This window comes from Panthera pardus, unplaced genomic scaffold (assembly GCF_024362965.1).
Source record: "Panthera pardus isolate Hobbes unplaced genomic scaffold, ASM2436296v1 HiC_scaffold_10, whole genome shotgun sequence".
In the NCBI taxonomy this organism is placed as follows: domain Eukaryota; kingdom Metazoa; phylum Chordata; class Mammalia; order Carnivora; family Felidae; genus Panthera; species Panthera pardus.
The window spans coordinates 33,004,624-33,032,164 of record NW_026526655.1 but is presented as its reverse complement, the minus strand read 5'-3'; the positions used below and the strand labels follow the sequence as shown (position 1 = coordinate 33,032,164).

Below are 27,541 nucleotides of genomic sequence, written 5' to 3'. Positions count from 1 at the left end.
TTGCAGATGTGGTGTACATTATCGTTAAATGGTTAATATACCCCTTCCTTCTTTTTCCCATTATAGACAGAGAGTGCATGGGCCGAAGAATATGCTGAAAAGAAGAAAGGGTCTCACAAGCGTTCAGCATCATGGGGCAGTACAGATCAACTTAAAGAGGTCAGGAAAATGGTCCCAAGGAAGTGGGTGTGGAAGTTTGATTTCTTCCCTGGGTAGTTCCTTGAAGTTGTGGGCAACAAGGATTTGTCTGTTTGCATTGTTTTGTTTGGTGTGGGTGTTTGTTTGTTTGTTTTTGGTTTTGTTTACTTGAGAAATAACGAAACAGTTCTTACATTGATTGGATAGAGATTTGAATGGGGGAAATATACACATTACTTACAGATTATCTGTTTTTCTTTGTCTTTTTTCTTATTAAATGAGAGTCCATACCTGTTAATCTAAGTGTCAGATTTATAAAATTAAAGTGATACAACAAATTCACATTTATTATTTCTGTATTTAATGGTAGTGTTTCTGAAATTGATTAATCCAGTAAACCAAATTGGTTATGGTCCTATGCTGATTACCATTTTCTGTGCCTACACTTACGACATTTGCACTTTACATACAACAGAAAGATTCAGTCAGGGAATAATATGGGATATTGATTGAAATTATGTTTGTTATTTAAAGATTGTATCTGTGAATACATTTCATGGCTTGAATTGATTTTTAAATACTGTTTGATTTTTGGAGCTGTTGAAGGTTAGGCGTTTAAAGAAATCTAAATCTAAATAAAATATGGCTCATTGTTAGGACAATGAGAATAATTTTCATTAAAATTCTTTGTGAAAGCTATAATGTAATTCATTTATTCTAAGTGCTGAAAGCTTCATTGGTTTAGTATTTGGGAAGCTTGAAGGCTCCAAACAGTGTTGGAATGTAATTTTGTTTCTCTCTAAAAGAGAGATGCACATAAGTGCACACTTGTGTATGTGGATGTGTGTATATATATAAATTTTGTGTAGTCAGATTTTGTGATAGGGTTTTAAAGGTCAAAAGATCTATTAAGGCTGAATTGTACTGGTTCTTACTAATAAGCAAGGATATATTTTGTGTATCTTGGAAAACTCTGATACTCTTATTTTTCCCCTTTTCAGATTGCAAAATTACGCCAACAATTGCAGAGAAGTAAACACAGCAGTCGACATCATCGAGATAAAGAAAGACAGTCTCCATTCCATGGCAACCATGCAGCTATTAACCAGTGTCAGGTAGGAGCCCAAATACCACACAATCCAAATAAGGGATTTGTTGTTTTCCTGGTGATATGTTATTTTATAGGTAACTGATTAGGATAAAAATGTCCAAAAGCATATTTGAAACCGTGATTAAATACTGAATTAGCTTCCATAAAAAATTCAAGATACTAAGTTGACAAAATGATATTTTCCTTTAGTGAACTGTGATTTGACTTTTAGGAGACCTAGCTACTTACCTATTTTGATTTACCATAATTTTGTCTTTATCAATTCAGTATATTGAGGCCAAATAATAGAGAGGTAAGCATTGGCTATAGAACCAGACCCTGGATGAGCAGTCTGTTCTGAGTTTCAGTTTCTTCATCTAAAGATTGAAGATAACGATGATACATCTCATAAAGTCTTTCAGTAGGGGAAAACCTTTAATTGCTTTGATTCCTTTATAGAACTCTATGAACTGCTTTCAGTGGCTCACCCAGGAAACATTTCTCTTAAACTGAATTAAAATTGGATTGGGTCCCTTGGCAAAAAGAGCAAGAAAAAGTTTGCCAACCCTTTTTATAGGTTGATAGCTTCTGATGACTGCCAAGTATATGTGGATTTTTTCAAGAGAAAGTATAAGTAGAGGGGCGCCTGGGTGGCTCAGTAGGTTGAGCGTCCCGACTTCGGCTCAGGTCATGATCTTGTAGTTTGTGAATTCGAGCCCTGTGTTGGGCTCTGTGCTGACAGTTCAGAGCCTGGAGCCTGCTTCGGATTCTGTTTCTCCCTCTCTCTGCCCCTTTCCCTTGCTCTGTCTCTGTCTCTCAAAGATGAATAAACGTTAAAAAAAATTTAGAAAGTATAAATAGAGGTATATATTTTTTCAAATTAATTTTGCCCTTAAATGTTAATACATGGGTCAAATTTAATTTCACAAATTTATAGTTTGGTTGTAGTTTCTAATTGCTCTTTTCCATGTATAAGGTATTTTAATTATAAGATATGAATATAAACTAATACATTTAAAAACATAACCAAACTGGATTTATGTCTGGAGAAATAGAAAATGTAAAATTGACAAAATAAGAAATGAAAAATTCGAATAGACTGATAACTGTCAAAGTTGGAATACTAATTAAAAACCACACTCCTTCACTTTCAGAAGTGAAGCTTCATAGGTGAATTTATAGGTGGCTTTACAGGTGAATTTGCCAACCTTTTACTCCCTCTAATTTATCCATTAATAATTTGTAATGTATTTCTAAGAGATAAAGCCACTTTTTATTTCCACTCATATTTTTATTCCTAAGTAGAATAAGGATTAAGGTTGAAATTTATTGAATTAAGTGACAGATTTTAGGAGTTTATCAGTTTTTGAAGTGATTTAAAAAAATTATTTATTTTGACAGAGAGAGAAAGAGAGTGCATGTGGAGAAGAGGGAGAGTGAGAATCCCAAGCAGGTTCCATGCTGTTAGCGAAGAGCCCGACGTAGGACTCGATCCCACAAACTGTGAGATCATGACGTGAACCAAAATCAAAAGTTAGATTCTTAGCTGACTGAGTCACCAGGTGCCTGTGAAGTGACTTTTTTAAAGTTGCATTAAAATCAGCAATTAAGGTAGTAAATTATCCAGAATTTTCTTTTTTTCCCCCCCTTGTAAGATGAATTTGCTTAATATTATTGGAGCTTGCACAAAGTTCATGTTTAACTTGAAAACCTCTCTTTTCAGAGAAGATAAGGACTAGAAAATAGGGTAACTTGAAAAATAAATTTATGTAATTTGAGTTTTGTACACTTGGCACACCAAACATCTTGACAACTTGACTTTTTTTTTTTTTGTTAATAGCCAGCCAGAGATCAAACACATGCATCATGATAACTACAACAGTGGTATTCGTGTTTAATTGAAACTTTCATACTATTAGCATGAAAATACTAAGTTATGGGTATGGCTTAGTTTTAGTAGGTTCTCTCTCTAGTGGAGAAAAGTACCACTTAGAGATTGTGTACTTTTGAGGTCGTTGCTCTGTCTGCACAATATCTATCCTATGGCTCATACTGTAGTACTCATTAGGGGATACAATGATAAATGAAATATTGGGGCTTGCACCCCACCAAGTCTCAGATAGATATAAGTAAACAGTTATTATACAGTGTGATGAATGTATTGATAGTGTTCGGCAGAGTTTTACACTGTTATAGAAGGGGTATTTATCCTTGGGTTGGTTCTGGAGCCATCTATAAAGGCCTCTCAGAGAATGTGGTATCTAGGTGGATACCTGAAAGCTGATTTAGTCATTCTTCTAGAGGTGGAAGAAATCGTGGCTCCAGGTAGGAGTAATAGTAAGAGGTTAGGCTAGAGAGTTAAATAGCAGCCAGATTTGAAAGTCTTCATGTCTCAGTTGTTAAGAAGTTTGGACTTTGTCCTAGAGGCACCCCAGAACTATTTTTTTTAACACGGGGGATTGGTTTTAGAGTGGTCATTATGAGTTTGGAGTAGAGAATGAATTTGGAAGAGGACAAGATTAGAGGCAGGAAAACCATTTAAGAATAGGGTTTGTAATCCAGGTAAGAAATGACAGTGGTCTAAAATAAGATAGGAGCTATGGAGTTGGAGAGAATGGCCAAACCTGAATGATATTTACAAAGTAATAATAATTGAAGTCTATTAAGTGCTTACTATATAGCAAACACTTTATTTAGCTTTTGTGTGTATTACTAGCACTTAATCCTCATCTTTGAGGTAAGGCTTATTACTATTGAGGCCCAGAGAATTTAGGTTTTTTGTCCTAGGTCATATGAATCTAGGTTAGAGCTAGTATTCTAACCCCCAGGCAATTTGACTTCAGAGTCTGAATTTTTTAAACTATGTTAGCTGATGATTGAATGAGATGGTAACAATGGAGAGATAAGAGTAAAAGGGTAATGCCAATTCTAGCCTTTAAAACATGACTTTTAAAAATATATCCTTCAAGGAGCGGTGGCTCAGTGGGTTAAGCGCCTGACTTCAGCTCAGGTCATGATCTCACAGTTCATGAATTCAAGCCCTGAGTCAGGCTGTATGCTGACAGTTTGGAACCTGGAGCCTATGTCTCGGTCTCTCTCCGCCCCTTCCCTGTTCGTGCTCGCTCTCTCTCTCTCTCTCTCTCTCTCTCTCTCTAAAACAAACATTAAAAAAATATATATATATCCATTAACCTCACACTCATGTACAAAAGTGATTTAAAATGGATCAAAGGCCTAAATGGAAGAGTTAAAACTAAAAGCTCTTAGATGAGAACATAGGCATAAATGTAGGGTTAGATTAGGCAATGGTTTGTTAGATATGACACCAAAAGCACAAGCAACAAAAGAAAAAAAGTAGGTAAATTGGATTTTATAAAAATTAAAAACATTTGTGCTTTAAAGGACACCACCAAAAAAGTGAAAACACAACCAACAAAATAGAAGGTACTTACAAGTCACATTATTTGATAAAGCACTTGCATCTGGAATCTATAAAGAACTCTTGTGGCTCAGTAATAAAAAGATAACCCAATGGGAAAGGATCAGGGCACCTGGGTGGCTCAGTCCGTTAAGCATCTGACTTCAGCTCAGGTCATGATTTTGTGGTTCGTGGGTTCAAGCCTCATGTCAGGCTCTGTACTCACAGCTTGGAGCCTGGAGCCTGCTTCAGATTCTGTGTCTCCCCCTCTCTCTCTCTGCTCCTCCCTTGCTCACACTGTGTCTCTCTCTCAAAAATAAAGATTAAAAAAAAATTATTTTTTAATGGGCAAAGGATCTTAATAGAGAGTTCTCCAAAGGAGATATACAAATAGCCACTATGCACATGAACAAGATGCTAACCATTATTCCCGACCATAGGGAAATGCAGTAAAAAATTCCAGTGAGGTACTACTTTATACTCATAAGGATGGCTGAAAAAGAAAAGGTAGCTAAGTGTTAGGATGTGGACACATTAGAACGCTTGCCTATCTTTTGCTGATAGGAATGTAAAGTGCAGCCACTTTGGAAAATAGTCTGGCAGTTTCTCAAAAGGCTAAACATTAGGGTTGCCATATGACTCCGCTCTTTCTCTCCAAAGTATGTATCTGAGAGAATTGAAAACATATGTTCACATAAAAACTTGTACACAAATAAATGTTCATAGCAACATGGTTCACAAAATTTGGAAACAACCCAGATGTTCATCAGCCAATGATTGGATAAATAACATGTAGTATATCCATACAATGGAATATTATTCAGTCATGAAAAGGGAGTACTGATATGTGCCACAGTATGGAGGAACCTTGAAAACATTATGCTAAGTGAAAGAAGCCAAATACAAAAAGACACATATTATATGATTCCACTAAAATGTCCAGAATAGGCAGACCTGTAGAGACAGATTATAGATTGGTGGTTGCCAATTGCTGGCAGAGTTGGGAGGAAATAGAGTGAATTCTAATAAGGGACGGTTTTGTTTGTTTTTTTTTTTTTAATTAGTGTGCTTCTAAAATTTATTGTAATGGTTGTACAACTCTGTTCAGTAATCATTAAAACAAAAGTTGTACACTTTAATTGGGTGAGTGGTAGGTATTGTGAATTTCAATAAGCTCTTATAAAAAATATCTACTAACATTAAAAACAGATATATAAAATACAAATTTAATTGTCTGGAAATAACAGATTAGATGGTAAAAACCAAAAAGTAAACCAGGAGGTCATCTAACAGTATAGAATATAAGTACAGGTGCTCTGAGGTCATACTCTAGGTTAGATATGATTCTGCCACTTGTTAACTGTATGAGGTTCATCAGGTTCTTTGTATTATAATATTACTTATTGTGTTGTTCTAAGGTTTAAATGGGATAGAATATTATAAAACACTTAATGCAATTCTTGGCACTTGATAATTGCTCAGTAAATCTTAGGTCATTTGAGGTAGGATCTAATATAAAAGAAGTAAACCAGTTGGGTTTTTTACCAGGCTTTTCTGCCAATTTAATATCAAACTTATTTTTAAAGCTTTTATGTTATCTTTTTAAATTTTGGGCTATATTTTATTTTCATTTATTATTATTATTATTATTATTATTTTTTTTTTTTTTTTTTTAAAGTAATCTCTGTACCCAACATGGGGCTCCAACTCACAACCCCAGGGTCAAGAGTCACATACTCTACTAACTGAGCCAGCCAGGTGGCCCAAGTTTTTATCATTAAAAGTATTTGTATATGGGGTGCCTTGGTGCTTAAGCATCCAACTCTTGATTTGGCCCAAGTCATGATCTCAGGGTCATGAGGCTGAGCCCTGCATCAGGCTCTGTGCTGAAAGTTTGGAGCCTGCTTGGGATTCTCTCTCTCCCCATCTCTGCCCCTCCCACCCCCAACACATACACATGCATTCTGTCTCTCAAAAAGAAACCTTTTTTTAAAAAAGCTTCCCAGAAGCAGATTATTAAAAAAAAGTATTTATATGCTTATCACAGAAATTTTAGAAATGAAAAAATATCAAATAGAAAAATATTTTAGGGACACCTGGGTAACTCAGTTGGTTAAGCATCCGACTCTTGATTTAGGCTCAGGTCATGATCTAACGATTTGTGAGATTGAGCCCTGTGTTGGGCTCCGTGCTGACAGCATGGAGCTTGCTTGGGATTCTCTCTCTCCCTCTCTCTTTCCCTTTCTCTCTCAAAGTAAATAAATAAATATTTTTTTAAAGAAAAATTATATCTTAAAAGTGTTATTAAAATAAATAGAAAAAAAGCATCGAGTCTCATTCTGAAGATAATTTTCTTTTTTCCTTTGTGTTCCTTTTTGAGATCATACCATATCTTATTTTTTATATTGTTTTTTTTTCCTATTTAACATGGAAAAATATTTATGTTATTACAACTGCTTCAGGAACATTTTTAATATTTCCAATTCTATAGAGCATTTCTCAAATATTTGCCATTTAGTTGGGTCCAGTGTGTGCTTAAAGCTTTTTCTGCATTTTTCCTTTTCTGGCGATAGATTTTCCATTATTTGGTTAGGAAATCTGAATATTGTAGGGGAGGGATCTTGGAACTTTCTCTTTTTTTGGGGTTGTGGCGGGGGAGGGTGCAAGTGGAGGAGGTACAAAGGAAGAGAGAATCTTCAGGCTCCACACTCAGCGTGGAGTCCAACACAGGGCTTGATCTCAGGACTTCATGTGAGATCATGACCTGAGCCGAAATCAGGACTTGGATGCTTAACCAACTGAATCATCCAGGGGTCCCTCTTTGATTTTTCTCTTGATAGACTTTCCAAGTTATTAAAATGTTTTCTTTGTATTTCATGATATGTAGATTACTTCTAGGGAAATTCCTTTAGTATTCCTTAACAATCAGGGGAACAGTATTGCTCTTCTGATAGTAGTATAGTCTACAACCACTAGTTAACAAAAGGTCTTTTCCTTGGGCTTACAATGAATTTATTATAGTTAGAAAAGAATTCTCACATACTTTTTTGAGTGGTTCTTTGGGGGGTGATTATTTGTTATGAAGAATAAATTCTGGCAAGTTTCTTAGAATCTTTCACATGTCCCTGGTTTCCAAAATTGACAAAGCCTTTAGATGCTTATAATGTCATATTTTTAAGGAGTATTTCAAGAAATACTCCCATTACAAAATATACCCAACACATTTCAGAACTGTTTGGGGATTAGAATTAAATGTTAGTAACAGGAGAATGGGAGATGCCAGCATCTTCACAGCCACATAAACTACTTTAGAGGTGAGAATTAAAAAATCATGCAGGTGTTTTCTGTTTGGTTTACCCTCAAGCAAGAAAGCCCTCCCGTAGGATTTTCTTATTTCTTCATATGAGCTGGGAACACTATAGTTTTGTAGCACCCTATGAGGGTTTGAGAGCAAAGTGATAGTGAAGAAGAAAAGGAAAAAACTGGGGTGCCTAGGAGGCTCAGTCAGTTAAGTGTCCAAATTCGTCTCACCTTGTGATCTTGCAGTTTCTGAGTTCAAGCCCTGTATTAGACTCTCTCCTGTCAGCACAGAGCCCACTTTAGAAACTTTGTCCCCCTCTCTCTCTGCTCCTCTCCTGCTCTCTCTTTCCTTCTCTCTCAAAAATAAACATTAAAAAAAAAAAAAAAAAAAGGAAAGGAAAAAACCTATTTTCATCTGAGGAATGAAGGGCATTGCACTTTAAAAATAAAAATTGCTGCTCTGCACTAGAATCTTGATATGGCAGTCTAGGACATGATTGGTATTCTTAAATTTTTAAAAATTTTACCACTTAGAAATCAAAAGAGTAGGTACTTCTGCTGCGTCCTTTATTAGAGAGTATAACTGCAGCTTAAAAGATCTAAGAGATGGATACCAGATGAGAGGACAGAACTACATTTATGTCGACAGAACAGGAGGCATCAAGGGCACGTGGAGGCTCCAAATCAAAAGCTCTTAAGATAGGAAAGGGTTTTTTTCTGATTCATTCTAATTTTTTTTTTTTTTTTACCATTCCAAACATCAGTTTTCCCATCCCTTTTGTTATATTAGGCTCATATTTATTACATTCTGGCACATATTTCTCTCAGAGGTCTCTGTTGAGTTACTGAACAGATCTTTTTCTATTTTTTTCCTTTGAAAATTTAACTCTGTATTTCTTTTCCCTATTCAGCTACTGCTTCAGTGGGTATTCTTCCCATCTTTCCTGACTTGTACACAGTCTTATCCCCACACTTTGAAACAGGTATTTAAGTTATAATGTAGATTCATCTTAGAAGATTCAGTATTGGCCAAACCTCTTGGTCGTCTTTCTTTCTTGGCAGACTCTCAGTTTTTAGGCAGAATTTGATCTTTAAATGGTAATGTACATAGACATATGAAGAATGAAAATGGAAAACTAAAACTTTAACGTGCTGGTTCATCTCCTTAAAACACTTAATTGATAGAAAAATATCTGCTTTGAAGAAAAAGAAACAAAAGTTGAGAAGATAGAGGAGATCCTTGTTTTTGACATTTCCAAAGGACAGATCTTAGGAGAGATAGATTTTACCTTAGTACAGTGAAGAAATTTTAATATTTGAGAGCTGTCTGAAGATGACCTCTCAGTATGATAAACCACTTACGCTTGCATAGACTGATTTATATTTAGAAACAAATTTTGTTACAGAACCTATTCTATAGATTTGGGAAAAATAAATTATATTCACATGCACATAAAATTCCTTGAGTCCTTGAAATTTGAAGCATGAAAATTTAAGTATAATAATTTTTTTAATTTTTAGATATTTTAGAATATAGCTTATGTAAGGAATGTGTGTTTAATGAGGAAAATCCCCGACAACTTTAGTGGATTATCATATAACTAGTTTATTTAATTATAGTTGAACCTTTGCTTCGTTTACCTAAAATGCTGTGTTGACCTTAGGGAAGTGGCAGTTTTCTGTTCCTTATTTTCTTTCCTTTGCTTTAATTAGACTAAACTGTTGATAAATACTTGCTGCAGTTTAGATTATATTTGAGAAAAACTTCTTTTTTTTTTTTTTTTTTTGAGAAAAACTTCTTACCAGATGTGTAGAGTATGACTTCTTTGCTACCTTGAAAAGCATTAACCAGATGTACTGTTAGTTATTACACTGGCAGGTTTCTCTGTATGTGCATTTCCCAACATAACAGCCAGAAACCTTAAGCTTTCTGTTCTTAAGATATTTATGGTTATAAAATCCAAAAAGGTCAGCATTTTGTAACAACCTTGTCAGAGCATCCTCCTCTTCTAGTCTCCTTCATTTCTGTAACTTAACAGTTATAAACCAAATGCATGTCTGAAAGCAGCCTGAAAATGGCATCCAGTGCAAGCTGTTGTTTGTTTTGTGACATTTAGAAGAGAAAATTAAGCTCAGAGTTGAGTTTGTTATATATATACTAACTCCTGAGATTTTTCTTAGTCTGTACCAGTTCTCTGCCATTGTTTCCTGACACAGGATGAGTCCAAGCATAGGTAGGATGAGTGCGTGACAGAAATGTTCTAATATGCTCTCAACTCCATGCTCATGAGCTGTAGATTTCTTTTAACCCTTTACTGCTTTAGTCTGAGTCCGTTTCTTGTCACCTCACTATTTCTTTCCTTATATTAGACCGGGGCCCCATCCTTATGTAACCTCAAAATTTACTTCCTTACAGCTCCCTTCTCCAAATAATAGCCACTTTGGGGTTAGAACTTCAGTGTATGAAATTTGAAAGGGGACACAGACATTCACTTCATAGTACAAGCCTTGTTGAATAAGCATCATGTCTGTTCTAGGCTCTCTTTTGAGAAGTGGCAATAAGGAGATGGATAAGCGGCAGCACTTCCTCATTGCTTACCGTTGGGCCCCAGAGTCTTACTTTTCTCACATGTAACAGGGGAACCACTGCAGCCCACCTCAGAGAATGGTCTTGAAAACAAAGTGAGAGGGCATGTGGTATCTGGCCCACACTGGATGGATGCTCAGTAAACAGTAGCTACAATTTTTATTTTGTATTTTCCCTATTATGTATTTTATTCTTAAAATAATTTCTTGTCCTTTCACATTCTTTTTCAGATATCATTTTCTTCTAATAATGTCTTCTAATTTTCCCCCCTTTAATTCCTCTGTTCCCCAATCTTCTCCTCATACCCTCAAGCTTCTCATATTAGCTATTCCCTTTTCACTTCCATCTTTTCTTTCTGTCCACTCCAGATTGAAGCTTCCCTTTAGCTTTTTTCTCACAAATTTTCCAAGGATGGAAATTTACCTTTTCCAAGGATTGTTGATGTATTATGCTTATTTCTTTTTTTTTTATTTTTTTTTAACGTTTATTTATTTTTGAGACAGAGACAGAGCATGAACGGGGGAGGGGCAGAGAGAGAGGGAGACACAGAATTGGAAGCAGGCTCCAGGCTCTGAGCCATCAGCCCAGAGTCCGACGCGGGGCTCGAACTCACAGACCGTGAGATGGTGGTGACCTGAGCTGAAGTCGGACGCTTAACCGACTGAGCCACCCAGGCGCCCCTGTATTATGCTTATTTCTAAAAAAATCTTATTTATAAAGGTGAGCAGGAATAAAAGAGGAGAAATATAGCTTTAACATTAAGTTCTATATCACAGAACAGGGATATATCCATTGAATGGAAACTAGTGATGATTGGAGGCCCTGTTACCTTTGTCTCCTTGCCCACCTTCCCCTGAAAGAGAGGTTTTTCAAAGAAACCCCTCTAAATGAAGGGTGGGTTAATCACATTTCTTTACTAGACTGCAAGACGGTATACAAGATGATCTTCTGGCACACTGTTGCTGTTAACTTTAGCAGATACCTTTACAATTCTTATTCATATTTTACTTTGAGTATCTTGTCAGGAAACCGTGTAATATCCTTTAATTATATATAATCAGTTATTTCTTTTCAAAAGCAATAATGTGCCAGTGGAAAAAGAAGAATATGAATTATATAATTTTCTTAACAAAATGTAATAAAATAATTACAGTGAAAGTATAAATAAATTTCATAGGGAAATTATTCTCATTTCTACAATCTTGCTATTATATGTGGACTTTGACACTGATTTTGTTTTTCTAACCAAAATGTGTACATATTTTTTGATAAATTGCCTTTTAAAAATTCCTTTCCTCGAGTATAGGTAATTATGGCACTAAGAGGACTTTTACGTTGTCTAAAATCTGAACTCTGAGGGCACCTGGGTGGCTCAGTCGGTTAAGCATCTGACTTCGTCTCAGGTCATGATCTCACGGTTTGTGAGTTTGAGCCCCATGTTAGGCTCTGCGCTGACAGCTCAGAGCCTGGAGCCTGCTTCAGATTCTGTGACTCCCTCTCTCTGCCCCTCCCCCACTCACACTCTGTGTCTCTGTGGTTCTCTCTCTCAAAAAATAAAAAACAACATCAAAATCTGAATTCAGTTACAGTCATAAAAAAACTTCTGAGATAGACATTCTTTTAGTATTTTCCTTTATACCTCCTCTCTTTACAGTCCCTCATGGGTGTGAATTAACTTCTGAAATTCTACCTTGATTGGGATTTTGGCTTTAAATTATATTTTGTGTTTATCAAGGAGCATGTTTGGTTACTCATAACTTTTTGTGAGGCCTCTAAACTTAATTTTGATATATATTTAGGGTTATTCATGTCAACTAAAAGTATGCTTCAAACTAAAGAATTGAAAGGTGGTGTATTAAAGCCCTTTTCTCCCTTCTCCACCACTTTTTCTTCAGGCTCCTGTTCCAAAGAGTGCACTTATTCCAGTAATTCCCATCACCAAATCAACAGGTTCCCGGTTCCGAAATAGTGTGGAAGGATTGAATCAGGAGATTGAAATAATAATTAAAGAGACTGGGGAAAAGGAAGAACAACTTATAGTAAGTAATCTTGTATCTTAAAATTGTCCTTCCACATTAACTGTTCCATTTATTTTAAAAATTACAATTTCATTTTCCATATGTACTTAGGTTTCTTTCCTCTCATTGAAAGAGAATGAAAATTTATCTCTTGAAAAATTTTGACCTTGGCAAGTTAATGAAAAGTTTTAATTTCCTTGCATCTCATAGAGACAACTGATAATGACTTAAATTTGGATCCTTGAACAGAAACTGCTTTTTGCTTATCTTTAAAGATCACTAGATAGGTATACACTTCTCATTTGTTACAACTCCATGTAGCATAAGTTTAGATTAAAACTTGTTGGGGAGGGAGGGATAGGACTTTAGAAACTTTATAAGCATGAATCTACCTGTTCCTTATTGTTTGTGAGTTATTGTTTGATTGACTTTATCATCATGAAGTACACTTCTGTTTACCTATTATCCGCATAAGACATAAGAATGATTCATCTATAAGGCACAGGAAGTTTCCTGTTTATATTGAAAAGCATGTTACAGAGTATATTTAAGCTTTCATTCTTCAGTGAAAGAGGAATTGGGGGGTTTGCAGTATTATTTTTATTGATGCTTAAGATCCTCTCCCTGATATTAAAGGTTGGTTAAGCTTAGAGAAAACACAACCCCCCACACCCTCTTGTCCATACTGCATGATGGGAGTAACTCCCTGATATAATAAAGATAAATGAACTAAAGGTGTACCAGGGAGCTGGTTTTCCTGCTAAGTGAGCCACGCAAGCTTTCCTTTTAATGTTCTCCTTGATGTTCCCCTATAATTAGCATTGCTACCATTAATCTTTCCCTCATTTAGGAAGGTTTCTTTGGAAAAACTCTTTCAGGGGGAAGTGGGCAGAGGGAGAAGGTAACAGGACCTGTCATCAAGTATTACTAGTTCACACAATGGATAAACTTTTCTTCTAATATAGAACCTGGTGTTACACCTAGATTTCTCCTCATTTACCATGGCAATTCTTCACGATTTAAAAAATACTTACTACAAGATAACTAATTCATTGCAGTTTATCATTCATCAAGCACTGGCCATCTGTCATATACCAAACCCTGGGAATATAGAGTCTTTGTATATGCTGCTCAGTGTTTAGTAGGGCAGTCATATTAGATAGGGATGTCACTAATGGAGCAGCACGAAGGTTTTTTTCCTGCTAGACCTAGTAGGGCATTTCTGATCTGTGAGTGATCTGGAACAATAGGGGAAGGTTGATATTGGGTGCATTTCTGGTGAGTTTCAAAATCAGTGATAAATATACGTATGTTTAAAAATTTTTATAACAGCCACAAGATATTCCAGATGGCCATCGTGCACCTCCCCCCCTCGTACAGAGAAGCAGCAGCACACGCAGCATCGACACGCAGACCCCTGGTGGGGCAGACAGGGGAAGCAACAACAGCAGCCGCTCTCAGTCTGTGTCCCCCACATCCTTCCTCACCATCTCAAATGAAGGTAGCGAAGAGAGCCCTTGTTCAGCTGATGACCTGCTTGTTGATCCCAGGGATAAAGGTACAATGAAGGAGGAATTTGTTGCCAGATGATAAATGAACACCAGCTATTTTATCATTCATTCTATTCATTTTCTAGTAGAACATACACACTTAAGGCTACTAAGGTAATTACTTTGACATACGTTCATAACATAGATTTTTAAAAATTAGAGTATACAACAGTAGGTTTTACCGTGGTGCTCAAGAGATGGTCTGGTTGGGTGGGTGTATGGGCTTTTATTTTTGTACCTTTTTTTTTTTCCTTTTCTCTACTTGTTAATTCAAGTCTCTTATTACTGAGAAACATTCTTTTTGGTATAAATGAACATTGGTCCTGAAAAAGCACTTTGTTTTCTCTTGCCTTAGTTGTCTTGTTTTTACTACCTTACTATTTTTAATTGAACTTGAAACCTTCAAATTAGTGTTTGTTTGTTTTTTTTAAGAATCTGATTTTGTGAAATTTCTAACAAGAATTAGGCTGATTTATGTCAATGCAAAATGAGTATTGAAGGCAAGCCTACAGTAAAAGGTTGGAGGGCTTCCTTACAGTATTGAACTACTTGTGCAACTTAAAAATAACTTGGAGACATAAGCTATTTGAATATTAATTTCTAATGTTCTTACTTTTTAAAACAACTATGACCTTTCTTCTGTCTCTATCAGGGCAATATTTTGTTAGCCTAACCCAAGTTACTGTGTGTACTTGAGAGCAATAATATATTTGTAAATTCTGCAGCTCAGTTCAGCAGTCATTTATTTAGAAGCTATTAATCACAGTGTGTTGAATGTTCCTAAAATGTTACAGTTGGCTATTACTATCAATTCCCTAAATTATTGAGACTGTAACAAGTGCAAAGAACATAAGATTTCCCAAAGAAGTCAATTAAAGCCATAAGCAATTGTAAGTGTTACTATTTGGACCCATTTTGCCAGCTTCTAGGTTAAGTAATATATAGTTATTCTAGGCAAACACCCTGGAGCAATTAAATTACAACCCCTGGGGGTGTAGAATACAGGTACTGGGAGTGTTTGATGCTCCCAGGTGACTCCAGTGTGCATCTAAATCTGAAACTGAATTAAATCTTTTGGTTGGGCCGTGTGTTTCTTATCAGGAATCTGCATTTTAACTACTATCTGTACTTTTAGAATTAAAAGGAGTGGTAAGTGTAAACCATTTAGCATGGCTCCTGGTACTCAGGGCTCATACTTTCTACTTTTACTTCAGTAATAAGTAGGAACCTCATGAATTTTGTGTAATGCTATATTTTGACTTTAAGACAAAGTTTTTTTTTTTTAAGAAATTTCTTTTATAAGAAAATAGAACCACAGTGCTACTGCCAGCAAAAAATTTATAGCTTAGTTGACACAAACCGAAAGTTTTAGAACACTTAGGTAACATATCAAGAATTTTTAAAGTATAAACTGAGGACATCAACATTGAACAGGAATACCAGAGTAAAGAAGCATTCACTTTGATAAGGTTAATTTGAAAGGATTTCAAAACTTTGAGCTAGAAAGTTTTGGCACATGAACAGAGATGGACCTCTTAGGTATGGAGAAGTTCATAGGCCCGAGGAAGTCTTTGGTGTATAGTGCACAGATGGCTCCTAACTAAGTGGAGCAGAGATTGTAACCAGAGGAGCAGAGAAATCGAGAAATTCTGAAGGGCAAGCTAAGAGTGAGTGATAAGCAACCAGTGAAGAGCCACCGCAGTTACATGTACTGGGAAGTAAGGAAGTGGCATATGAGTCTCTGCTGGGTGTATAAGAAATAAGGGGGCAAGATAGATCAGTATTCAGTGCCGTGGATTAAGTGATACAGGCTTAAGCTATAGTACTTGTAAGTGGAAAAGAAAAATTTTTTGTTTTATGGATTTAACAAACATTAATTATCTCCTCTTTACCTGGTATTGTATTAGATCTTGAGGGATGATGTTGATGATAAAACACTGTTCCTACCCTCAAGTAGTTCATGGTGTGGGGGAATGTCATGAACAATTCAATTTAGTATGACTGCATTTATGTGGTAGTGTTTGTTAGTAATCCAGCCTGCCATTTTTTGCAGAGAATGGGAACAACTCTCCTTTGCCCAAATATGCAACTTCACCAAAACCTAACAACAGTTATATGTTCAAAAGGGAACCTCCTGAGGGCTGTGAAAGGGTCAAAGTCTTTGAGGAATGCTCGTAAGTACCCCTCAAATAACTTTTCATATGAGAATTTTCTTTTTTTTTTTCTTTCAATATATGAAATTTATTGTCAAATTGGTTTCCATACAGCACCCAGTGCTCATCCCAAAAGGTGCACTCCTCAATACCCATCACCCACCCTCCCCTCCCTCCCACCCCCCATTAACCCTCAGTTTGTTCTCAGTTTTTAAGAGTCCATATGAGAATTTTCAAATAAGTTGAAGAATAGTACAGTGATCACCCATGTATCCACAGCATAGACTCTAGTTAACATTATGTTATATGTGCTTTGTCTGTGTGTGGTGGTGGTAGTTTTTGCTAAAGTGTTTGGAAGTAAGTTGCAGACATCATTATACTTAAGTACAATTTAATATTGTTTCCTAAAAGTAACCATAGTACTCCTATATAACTACAGTACCATTATCACATCAAACGAAATTAACAGTAATGCTTTAATATCAACTGATACCCAGTTGTTTTTCACATTTCCTCTGTTGTCTCCAGTGTGTCATCTGTGGCTGTTACTTTTGAACCTGTATACAGTCAACATCACACATTGAATTAAGCGGTATATTTATTCAAGGTGGACCATGGCTCTCACCTAGTATGTCTTCCTTCTTTTAAGGGTTGAATTCCTTTCAGTTTTTATGTACTTTTGGTCTCTAATTCTTTAAAAATTATTAGAAATATTTTGTCTGCCAGTATAGGAAACAATTCTGCTACTATTATAGTAACAGACTCCTGTTCCTGTGATAAAGCTAACATAAGAAGCAGGCAGGATTTTAAGCAGTATCTAGTACTATTGGTATGTGATCTCTTATATTTCGGTTGGCTGGTACTTTAGTCAAGCACTGCAATTTTAGACTCAGAGTCTCAAAAGGTATTGTAGCCTTCATATTTTCATGGCTTCTTGCTTTGTGAGTGATGGCTATAGGATGGTTGGTGTGTGTGAGATAGCAAATTAGGTGATGAACATTATTTGGGGATGTGCTGGTAGTTCTTAGCCCTCACCTTCCAGTCTCACTATGGCTGCATGTATAAGAGTCAGCCTTCTGGCTTTTTCTCACTTATGAAACCTGGAACACAGTGTGAAGATTGTCCAACCTTGTCTGACTCAATGTAATTTATCTTTTTCCCCCATTATAAACATCTTGGAATTATTTTGGAATATGGCATCCTTTTGTTCCTCTGTATGCTCCTCCTGTCACTGCTTCCTTTAATCTAAATTCTGAATAATTTTGCCACACAAAGAGCATTGTTTTTGAATCCCCTTAATTTCTATGCTAGGAAATCCCAGCTCTCAGTCTCCTATCTGCTTTTGTGACAGTAATTGAAAACTCTGTTTTAGCAACTGCTGTGTCACTGTCATTCTAAAAGCTTGACTGTAGCAAATTGAAAATTTAAGTAGAATTCTCCAGATCTGTTTCATGGACTCCCTGAATCATAATCATCTGGAGTAGTAGTTGAAACTGCAGATTCCCAGGCCCCATCCTAGGCCTAATGCCTAAATGTGGAGATAGGACCTGGACTATACATGTCTGACAAATACCTCATACTTTTTATGCCCAATTTGCAGATGCTGGCTTAGACTTTCCCATGAGAGTTCTTAAGGGATGCCTGGGTGACTCAGTTGGTTAAATGTCTGACTTTTGATTTCGGCTCAGGTCACAATCTCATGGTACATCAGTTTGAGCCCCACGTTGGACTCTGCCCTGACACTCTTTTGATGCCCCTTCCCCACTCACACTCTCTCTGTCTCTCTGTCTCAAAAATAAACATGAAAGAAAGAAAGAAAGAAAGGAAGGAAGAAAAAAAAATGAAGGAAGAAAGAGAAAGAAAGGAAAGGAAGGAGGGAGGGAGGGAGGGAGGGAATCATTCTAGGGCCGCCTGGGTGGCTCAATTAGTTAAGCCTCTGAATCTTGGTTTTGGCTCAGGTCATGATCTCATAATTCATGAGTTCAAGCTCTGCATCAGGCTCTGAGCTAATAGGGTAGAACCTGTTTGGGATTCTCTCTGCCCTTCCCCTACTTGCACATGCACTTTCTCTCTCTCAAGATAAACTTAATACAATGATCCCTTTTTTTTTTTTTTTTTAATTTTTTAAATAAAAATCAAATGGTCCAAGTGGAAGTTTTTGGAGTTGAGCTCTTTGATTTACTCATTGAGATTTGCCCAAATGCAGAGAAATTGTTGGTTGGCTCAAAAGTAGTTTGAATTTCTGTAATAAATGACTTTGTGTGAATATTTGTTATGTAGGTTGGTGTCCTGTGGTATCTGCCTTAATCTCTTGGATTTGGAAGTTTTCTCAGGACTTAATGTCTGAGTTATGTATATACTGCTACATTATTTGTGTCTAAAGGGAGGGAAGAGTATGTGTGTGTATATGGATAGATAGATGGATCAAAGAAATAGAAGATAAACCCTGACATGTTACATGTTTTATGGCACATGCATCTGTTATTAGAAGGTAAACTTGCGGGACACCTGGGTGGCTCAGTCGGTTAAGCGTCCGACTTCAGCTCAGGTCATGATCTCATGGTTTGTAGGTTCAGGCCCTGCGTTGGGCTCTATGCTGACAGCTTGGAACCTGGAGCCTGCTTCAGATTCTGTGTCTCCCTCTTTCTCTGACCCTCCCCTGCTCATGCTGTCTCTCTTTGTCTCTCAAAAATAAATAAATGTAAAAAAAAAAAAAATTAAAAGAAGGGTAAACTTGCTCTTTTTATAGTGTACATAGTTTGTTACAAATTATACTGATATAAAGGATGTCTAGCGTTTTTAAGCATTTTCATTATATACCAAAACAAAAATAGCAGTAACCCAAGAGTGGATTTCTTAGAGGTAATTTTAACTTTTTTATCAATAAATTACTCAAAGTCTAAAAAAATTCGTCTCTTTTGCACTACCTCTGTCAAAATGAGAGCAAAATCCACTGGGCACACTCGCAACAAACAAATATAGATTATTGGTCCAAATTAAAAGTTTTGAGTTTATTTAATCATTGTTTGAGGAATACTCTTCTCTTTAACTCTTGGTTTGAAGGAAGTAACTCTGATAGGAACTGGAGATTGGAGTGGGGTGAGGCTTGATCTCTGGTTTCTAGAAATGTATGTTTATTTACCTGAATGCAAATAGGTGGTTGTATTTAGACCAGAATTTATACCAGATTTTGTATTTCTTTCGGTCTCTATATTCTTTGTGTTATAGCACGTACCATAGTTATGTCGTCTGCACTTTTCCTTTTTTAAAGGAAGTCTAATATGCTGTTTCTTCTGCCAAACTAATGAATTCTTTGGCCTTAGTTACCTTAGACTCCTAAGTATTTTGGCCTTTTTGCGGTATAGAAGTATTTTGAAAAATATAACATGATCCTCCCTCTCTCCCTTCTTCCAATTATAAGTAACTCGGACCCAGCATTTTCTTTGCTGATAATTAATTCCTGCATTAAAAAAAAATTACATAAGTCTTTTAAAACAGATAGGAAAGAATTCCTTGCATCAGTATAAGAATATCTATAATTATTATCCAGCCTATCCCATCAGTTTTTCAGAAAGCCAGCTTGTAAACAGTTATATCTATTTTGAGACACAATTTTTTTGGAATAATCCTTAAGGAAAAATAAAAATTTTAAATTAGTTCTGAGATTTTTTTTTTTTTTTTTTGTATTTATAGTTACTAAGTTGAAGCTTTGAAGTTGTATTAGTACTTGCAGCTTCTATTAGCATAGGTATAGGTCATGTGTGCCAGGAGTGGATAATCTGTTTCTTGGTTAATAATTAAGCTCCTAGAAAAATGTTAGAGGTCAGGAGTGATTCCTCTTGGTAGGTTGGGGTGGTGGCTGGAAGAGGGGACAAAGGAAGGTGTTTTGTTTTTTGTGTGTGTTTTGTTTTTTTGTGTGTTTTGTTTTGTTTGGTGGGGGAGGTTGGTGCTTCCACCTTCAAAAGAAAATTCAAGCATAATTTAATAATAGAAATCTAACCTCAGCTTCCTATCTTCTTTAAGGAATTGAAAACCATACTCTCACATAGTAAAAATAGAGCAGTGTGTGCTCTTCTTACCTCTCATCTACCCAGATACACTTGTGGTCCTAAAACTACTTGACGTTTCCATTGTATATAAGAAAGAAGACTGCACAAGTAAAACATCAATTAAATTATTTCTTTGTTCTTAAATTATTGTATTTATCAAAGCTGTCCTTGGGTAGTATTCACTATTAATAAAATCTGCCTATCAAAAGCATTGTCTGCTTGGAGGTTTTTCTTTTCCTTTTTTTTTTTTGGCACGCATTCCCCAGGACTGTTGCTTATTAATTTTTTAAGACCCAGCTCAGATGTTACTTCCCTTGTAAGCCTTCTTCCTACAAAATTCTCCCTCTTCCTCTGCCACAGGTTATCCACTCCCTTGTGCTACCTTTAAACCCCTTTACAAGTCATTTTTATCATATTTGTCAGACCTCTTACAGGACTTCTTGAGCTTTTTTGTACTGTGAACACCTTTGGCAGTCTGGCAAAGATTAGGGATGCTTTGAAGTAATTTGTAACTTCTCTGAATAATGTTTTTATTTGTTTTTTTTTTTTATTTTTTTTAAATGTTTTTATTTTAATTTTTGAGACAGAGACAGAGCATGAGCAGGGGAGAGGCAGAGAGAGGGGGAGACACAGAATCTGAAGCAGGCTGTCAGCACAGAACCTGATGCAGGGCTCGAACTCACAGAGTGTGAGATCATGACCTGAGCCGAAGTCGGATGCTCAATCAACAGCCACCCAGGCGCCCCATTTGTTTTTTGTTTTAAGTTTATTTATTTATTTTGAGAGAGAGTCAGGGGAGGGGCAGAGAGAGAGAAGGAGAAAGAGAATCCATGCTGTCAGCGCAGAGCCTGATGTAGGGCTTGAACTCCCAAACCGTGAGATCATGACCTGAACCAAAACCAAGAGTCAGACTCCCAACTGACTGAGCCACCCAGGTGCCCCTGGTAATGTTTTTAAATGCATAAAACATGTAAGATTACAAATGAGATTAATTATGTTGAGATACAGTCCTATTCCCAGCATCTCCCTCCCCCCAAGAACTACATATTTAGTCTGTCTCCTTGTAGATGGTTTCATTTTTGGATCCCCAGAATCTGGTGCAGACTTGGCGCACTTAAATTTTAATTTTTTAAATTTCATTAGGAGAGATGAGAATCGTACTTTCATCATGTGATCATATTACCTTGTTCCATCTGAATCTTGATGTATTTAGGTTCTCCCACTTTATTTCTTTTTAATTTTGTGGCATTTCCATGTTACTTTAACAGTTGAATTTTTTAATATCTTTATTTTCACAAAATATCAGTAATACTTAGTATCTTTTTCCAACCATTTGGGTGAGTTTTCAGGAGCCCCTGGGGACAGGAAGGGACAATGAATAATTTGATTTTGATTTTATATTTCCATTATGTTTTTCAGAAAACCATCATGGTTAACTAAAAAAATTGTTCCAAAGAGATTTTTAAGCACACTTGAAAACTCATGCCCACTGAAGTTGAGTCACACAGGGGTGGAATTTAGCAAAAGATGGACATTGTATGTCGTTAATTTACTTGCTTTCTCCCTTCAAAATAGTACAGGTTTTGGAAAAAATGTAGTGGAACATATTTTTGTCTTTAAACATCTAGAATTTCTTTTGCTTTAGGAAATTCTTTATTCATAATGGCTGTCTTAAATCTTCATTGAGATACAGTTGGTTGTCAGCCTGAGTCACCTGAATGCTGCAGGGGGCTCTCCAGGGAACTGAAAGCAGCAGAGATGAATGATGTACTTCTGGCATTCTAAGATACTTATTTTGAATTAGGTGTCTAATTCCACTTTGGCCCGTAACATTTGGAGCTTTTGACATAACTTGAGTTTTATATTCCTTTCATTATCTATACGTTATCTGTTTAGAAAAAAAAAAATTACTTCCAGTGTTCTGTGACTTAAAATTACTGGGTTGTCTGTTCTATGCCTAGGCCAAAACAGCTTCACGAAATCCCAGCCTTTTACTGTCCTGACAAAAACAAGGTGAATTTCATTCCTAAAAGCGGTTCTGCCTTCTGCCTCGTCAGCATCCTCAAGCCACTCCTTCCCACACCAGATCTTACTCTCAAGGGCTCTGGGCACAGTCTGACAGTTACCACTGGTATGACAACCACTCTGCTGCAGCCTATTGCTGTGGCCTCCCTGTCTACAAACACAGAGCAAGACCGGGTCTCTCGAGGAACAAGTACAGTCATGCCATCAGCCTCTCTACTTCCACCACCAGAGCCAATTGAAGAAGCTGAAGGATAGGTCACAAGACTGTGTGGCCATTTTTCTGGGCAACTGAGAACCTCCTCAGATCATTTCATTGTGATGGTATCGCGCACTCCCAGTCGGCTGTGATGTGCTCCCACTTCCCATGGTGATGTGTCACAGTATGACTTCTGGAAGAAAGCAGCGCCCTCTGATGGCTTTGCTCACTCATGAAGGCCAGCCCTCATTGCTTAGCCTGCTTTTTCTGAAAGCACTGATTGAAACAAAAAAGGTCTCATTCTTTACTTTTGGAGGGCCAATATCACATTGTTTTTTTGTTTTCAAATTAAACTTCTTTAAAAACAAAAACAAAAAATTGATCCCTGCAAACATAATTCCTGAAGGGAGACGTGAATGATGCTGCAAGAACCATCTTTTATATGAAAATGACTATTTTATAATACCAATGTTACATTTTCTGAAACGTAGCAGACAGGATGTTCAAAGATTCTTTGGTGGCCTCTTGTTTCTTGTTTCCCTTTCTAGATGTGTGCTTTTCTCAGCTGTTTTCAGCTTTGGGACCAAAGGGATTGTTGACATTTTCCCAGCAATCTTAATCTCATGACTATATTCTTCTCCCAAACAAGAATTGATAGGTAAATGCATTGAATAAATATATAACCAGAGATAAAAAGCAATATTAAATAATAGTACATTATGTGATTTATGTTTTTGGATGTCAGAAGTTTGTGCTTTGGGTGAAATACTTGTAAAACTGTTGTTTTCTTCACTACTCCTGTACACATTTCACCATGTGGTCAGAAAAATTATAGTCTGGAGACAAGTGCTTTAATACTTTCTCACCCATTGTTGGAACTTGGTTTAAAAGTCAGTGAGCCAGAAGGAACCCAGTGTTGATTGCTAGCTAGGAGTAAGGAACCCCTTTGGTTTTCTGCAAAATATTTTATCACATGCTCTCCCTTTATCATCACTGTATCATAGTTCCAAGAGGTCCTAAAATGGCTGTGCATGGATTTCCTCCTTTGCTTTTGTGATGTTGTTGTCTCGTGGATTTGGTCAGGGTTAGTAGTTTGCCAGGAGTGTAATCCATTGAATAGCAATCCGTAGTCACAGAATCTTGTGACTGACATTTTCTTTATGGTGGTTGGCACTGAGATATGTTGCTTACAGGTTTTGCTAGTTTTCTCTCCAGCATTCCACACAGTATGGAAGACAGGCAAAGAGAGCTTTGGAGCATATAAACAACAGGATTCTTTGAAAAATCCATACAGTTTTGGATTTAGGCTCATCTTAATCACTGCCAATATCACATGACAACACTATTTCATGTTTGTGTATGTGGTAGTGAAATTAAGGAGCAGCTCTTTTTAAAAATGAGTTCCAGCAAACACTGTTGATAAAAAGCATCCTTCTAAGACCTTCATATACTACCTATGATGCAATAATTTAATATTCCTATACATATAGGGAGAAAAAAATTTTAATACTTGTAAAAGGAATACAGTTTAGAGGGTTAATACGTCAATTTGTTCAGACATATACCATCAAAGAAAACTTAGTGGTAGCAATAAATCTGAAAGGACTTCTTATACTCATGCACCTTTAAAACATCTAAGTATTTAAAATTATGCCCTGTGAAGTTTAAAATGGCGATGTATTTATACAGATTAGATAAATTCAAACATTTGAATAAGTCTGTCCGGTTTCACTTGGTAACACTGATAAATTTTGGTATCTTCTCCATACAAAACTAATTTGCTTGGAATTAGTGCTTTGTGGCTTCTAAATCAGTAAAACTCAGTTATTCAGGGTCTGTATTTTCTGGTTGGTTGGTTTTTTTTGAGAACCTTGATTCTTTGCCTTATATGTTACGTCTTTTGACCTAACCATTTCACCACTGAAAACTGCTCTATCAAAAGTACAGAAGAAAAGCTGAAACTCCTCAGGTGAGTTGGTATGAATGGTAAGAGGAAGAAGTTAAAAACAAGTTTTTAAAAAAATCCTCAGTTTTTGGATTACTTGAATTCCATTAAATCAGTGTTCTTTTCCTTACTTTACACTTCTGTCCATTCCTGTAAATCACAAGGGCATTTTACAACTAAAATGCCACTTTATAAACAATCTTTCTCTTTACTCTGTTGTGCATGTTTGTGTAATTGACATCTTTCTATAGCGTTTCATATATCCTTTATCTAAAGTAATTTAAAGCCAGAATGGGAGAACAGGTTTAAGAGTTATTATTTACAGAGTCTTATAAGTAGAACTTTTAATGTTTGGTTGTAAGGAGAATGTGAATTTGCAGGTAAATGCATTGTATGGTAACCAAACATACCCCTTGGGTTTGGGAGAAATAGAGCCTGAGGTTTGAAAGAATAAAAAAGGTACAAGGTACAGACAACTCAACTGCCAGTGCCAAAGGGCTAATTTTTAAGCATATGAGCTTTATTGCAGTCTTTAAAAATATTAACCATAGGTCCCATTCAGCTCTTGCTTAACCCTTAGTTCACAGATGGCTGATTTTTTTTAAATGGACCTACTCCCAGTAGAATATTTTCTAAAATTACATTCCATGATTATCTTGTATTTCTGTAGAAAACTATACAGAAGATAAGTTAGAATAGCTTCAGTGGGAATATAATTTAAATTTTTTTTAAGTTTTAAATAAATTTACTTCCATTGCAGTAAAAGAAATAGCATATATATTTCCGTAAAAGTATTCTCTGGTTATTTACTTTGTCTTAAGTTATTTTTTACTCTTGATTTTTTTCCTTGTGATGATAAAAACATAAAATTTATTGTTTCTGATCATGACTAAGTCTTACTACTTGTCGTGGCTTTTGTTAGCAATTATATTTTTAAAATATCTGTTTTGTCTCTGGTTAATATGGTGAGCATGGATGCCAAAATTATTTCTTAACTAGAATCTTCATTTTGTTTAAAATACTTCTTACACTTATGAGAGACCAGATCAGCCTTTTGGAACGTGTTATTGCTAACTGTGGAATAACTGGCAACAAGAAAGGCTCTTCCCCCCCCCCCCCCCATTTTTTTCTTTTAAATGGTTGGCTTGTACTGGAAAAGAGATATTTTAAAAAATGGCAGAACTTACAGCCTTCTGTATGTCCAAGATTAGGACTGGGTTGTCAAGATTTTCTTTTGTTAAAGGAAATAAAAGAAAAATTGACATTACTGAATTTAGTTCACTGTTCTAAACTTAAGATTCATTCCTTAATGCTTGGAATTTTGATGTCTCAAAATCAGACCAGTGGAAGTGCTGAATTTGCATTTAAAAAGCTAAGAATACTTCGCACTTTAAAGTTTAACTCTGCTTAAATTAACAATAAGTAGAGCAGCCCTGAACAATACTTTGTTTAAAAAATCCTGTTGAATATAATTTATGTTTTTTTAAAGTCTATATCTTTCATCTGTTTAAGCTGTGTAAATCTTTTTAAAATGCAATTTTTTAAAATTTTGTTTTTCTAACAAAAATCTCCCAATAAACAGCATTTCCAATGGTGATAAATATTGTTATTATGTACTTATGTATTCCCTGTATCTGAACACTTATTGCTGCCTCACAAGAAAATAGAACATTTATGTTAAAAATAAAGTCTGTTCTTCTTGAGAAATTTTTTCTATGTGCTTTTATGAATGTTGCCTCAATTCAGATTTTCTTTTCAGACACATGTACCCTGAAGTAATTTACAAATAGAATATTCTTTTTCACAAATGTATAGGAAAATGAATGTGTTAAGTAGCAGGACATATAGTATTACCAGTTATTATTACTTCCTGACTATTTCTTTACTTGCTCTAGAACTTAAAGTACCTGATCTTTGTGGTAAGTGGTAAGCACACTGAAAGATAATGCATGTTTATAAATAATTCCATACTTCATAGTTTGTTAGAGATTTAGCTGAGACAGTCACTGAATTTTATCCTGAAGTACATATAGAGGATTCTTTTCTTTTTGTTTTGGTATTTTATTCTTTCTAAATCAGCTATGTTCTTCCTTTGATACAGTGGTTTATACATGCAAGATAGTTGTTTAGGTTCAGAGATTTAATCTGTATGCACAGAACAGAACTAGTCAGATATGTCCCAGTGAAGGCTGCAGACCTAGAAAGCACCTAGGAAGCACCTAGAAAGCAGGGACACCATTTAAATGAAGTAAAAAAGTTACCACAGCAGTCGGTCATGAAAAGTCATCTAATTACATTGTAAAAATTTTTTTAAATTATTTCTGGGGGATAAAGTTTACGAGAATTTGGAGATAACTAATGAATATACATTTACATTATAATGTAATATAGCATCAAATGCAAAGAGAATCTCAAATTGGTTCCAAATTTTCCTCCCATTCTTTTCTCTTAAAGAGGTTGACAGGAGAAAATTTAGATCTCAAGTTGGGTATACCCCTCTTCCCCTATTTATTTGATTTTTTTTTCCTTTGCTTCGCTAAATATACCACACACAAAAAAAACTTTTTAGGTCTGTAATGCCTTTTCCCCTTTAACTGCTCTTAAGTGTTTGGCTGTGAAATACAGTATCCTCTTATTTATGTATTTATTTAAATGTTTATTTTTAAGAGAGAGAGCACGAGTGGAGGAGGGGCAAAGAGAGGGGGAGACACAGAATCCAAAGCAAGCTCCAGGCCTGAAGCAGCACTCAAACCCATGAGCCATGAGATCATGACCTGAGCCAAAGTCGGACACTCAACTGACTGAGCCACTCAAGTCACTGAGCCATTCAGTCTTTAAGACATTGTTTCTACTTCCCTTTAATAAAGTATCTCCAAATTGCTGGTTTGGTAAAAATAAAATACTCGTCTTCTCTGCAATTTGCATCTTCCTCAAACTGAGAATTTACCTCATTTGATTTTGTATGCTAGTATGGATTAGTCTTCCTAAATCATTAGGTTTTATAGAAGATTATCATGGAGGCTCTCTTGGTTCAAAGCCAGGAATATAAACATTCATCTCAATTCTGTGCCT

At 36.0% G+C, this 27,541-nt stretch overlaps 1 protein-coding gene across 1 annotated transcript in view; it reads left to right on the top strand.

Moving 5' to 3' along the window:
* FAM117B (family with sequence similarity 117 member B) overlaps positions 1-26,167 on the top strand; it is a 94,542-nt gene extending 68,375 nt beyond the window's left edge. Inside the window, exons 3-8 of the mRNA XM_019436624.2 lie at positions 67-159; positions 1,140-1,253; positions 12,429-12,572; positions 13,884-14,109; positions 16,155-16,275; positions 22,265-26,167. Coding sequence (XP_019292169.2) covers positions 67-159; positions 1,140-1,253; positions 12,429-12,572; positions 13,884-14,109; positions 16,155-16,275; positions 22,265-22,583 — 1,017 coding nt within the window. The 3' untranslated portion in view covers positions 22,584-26,167. The remainder of the gene's footprint in view (positions 1-66; positions 160-1,139; positions 1,254-12,428; positions 12,573-13,883; positions 14,110-16,154; positions 16,276-22,264) is intronic.
* The last annotated feature ends 1,374 nt before the right edge of the window (positions 26,168-27,541 follow it).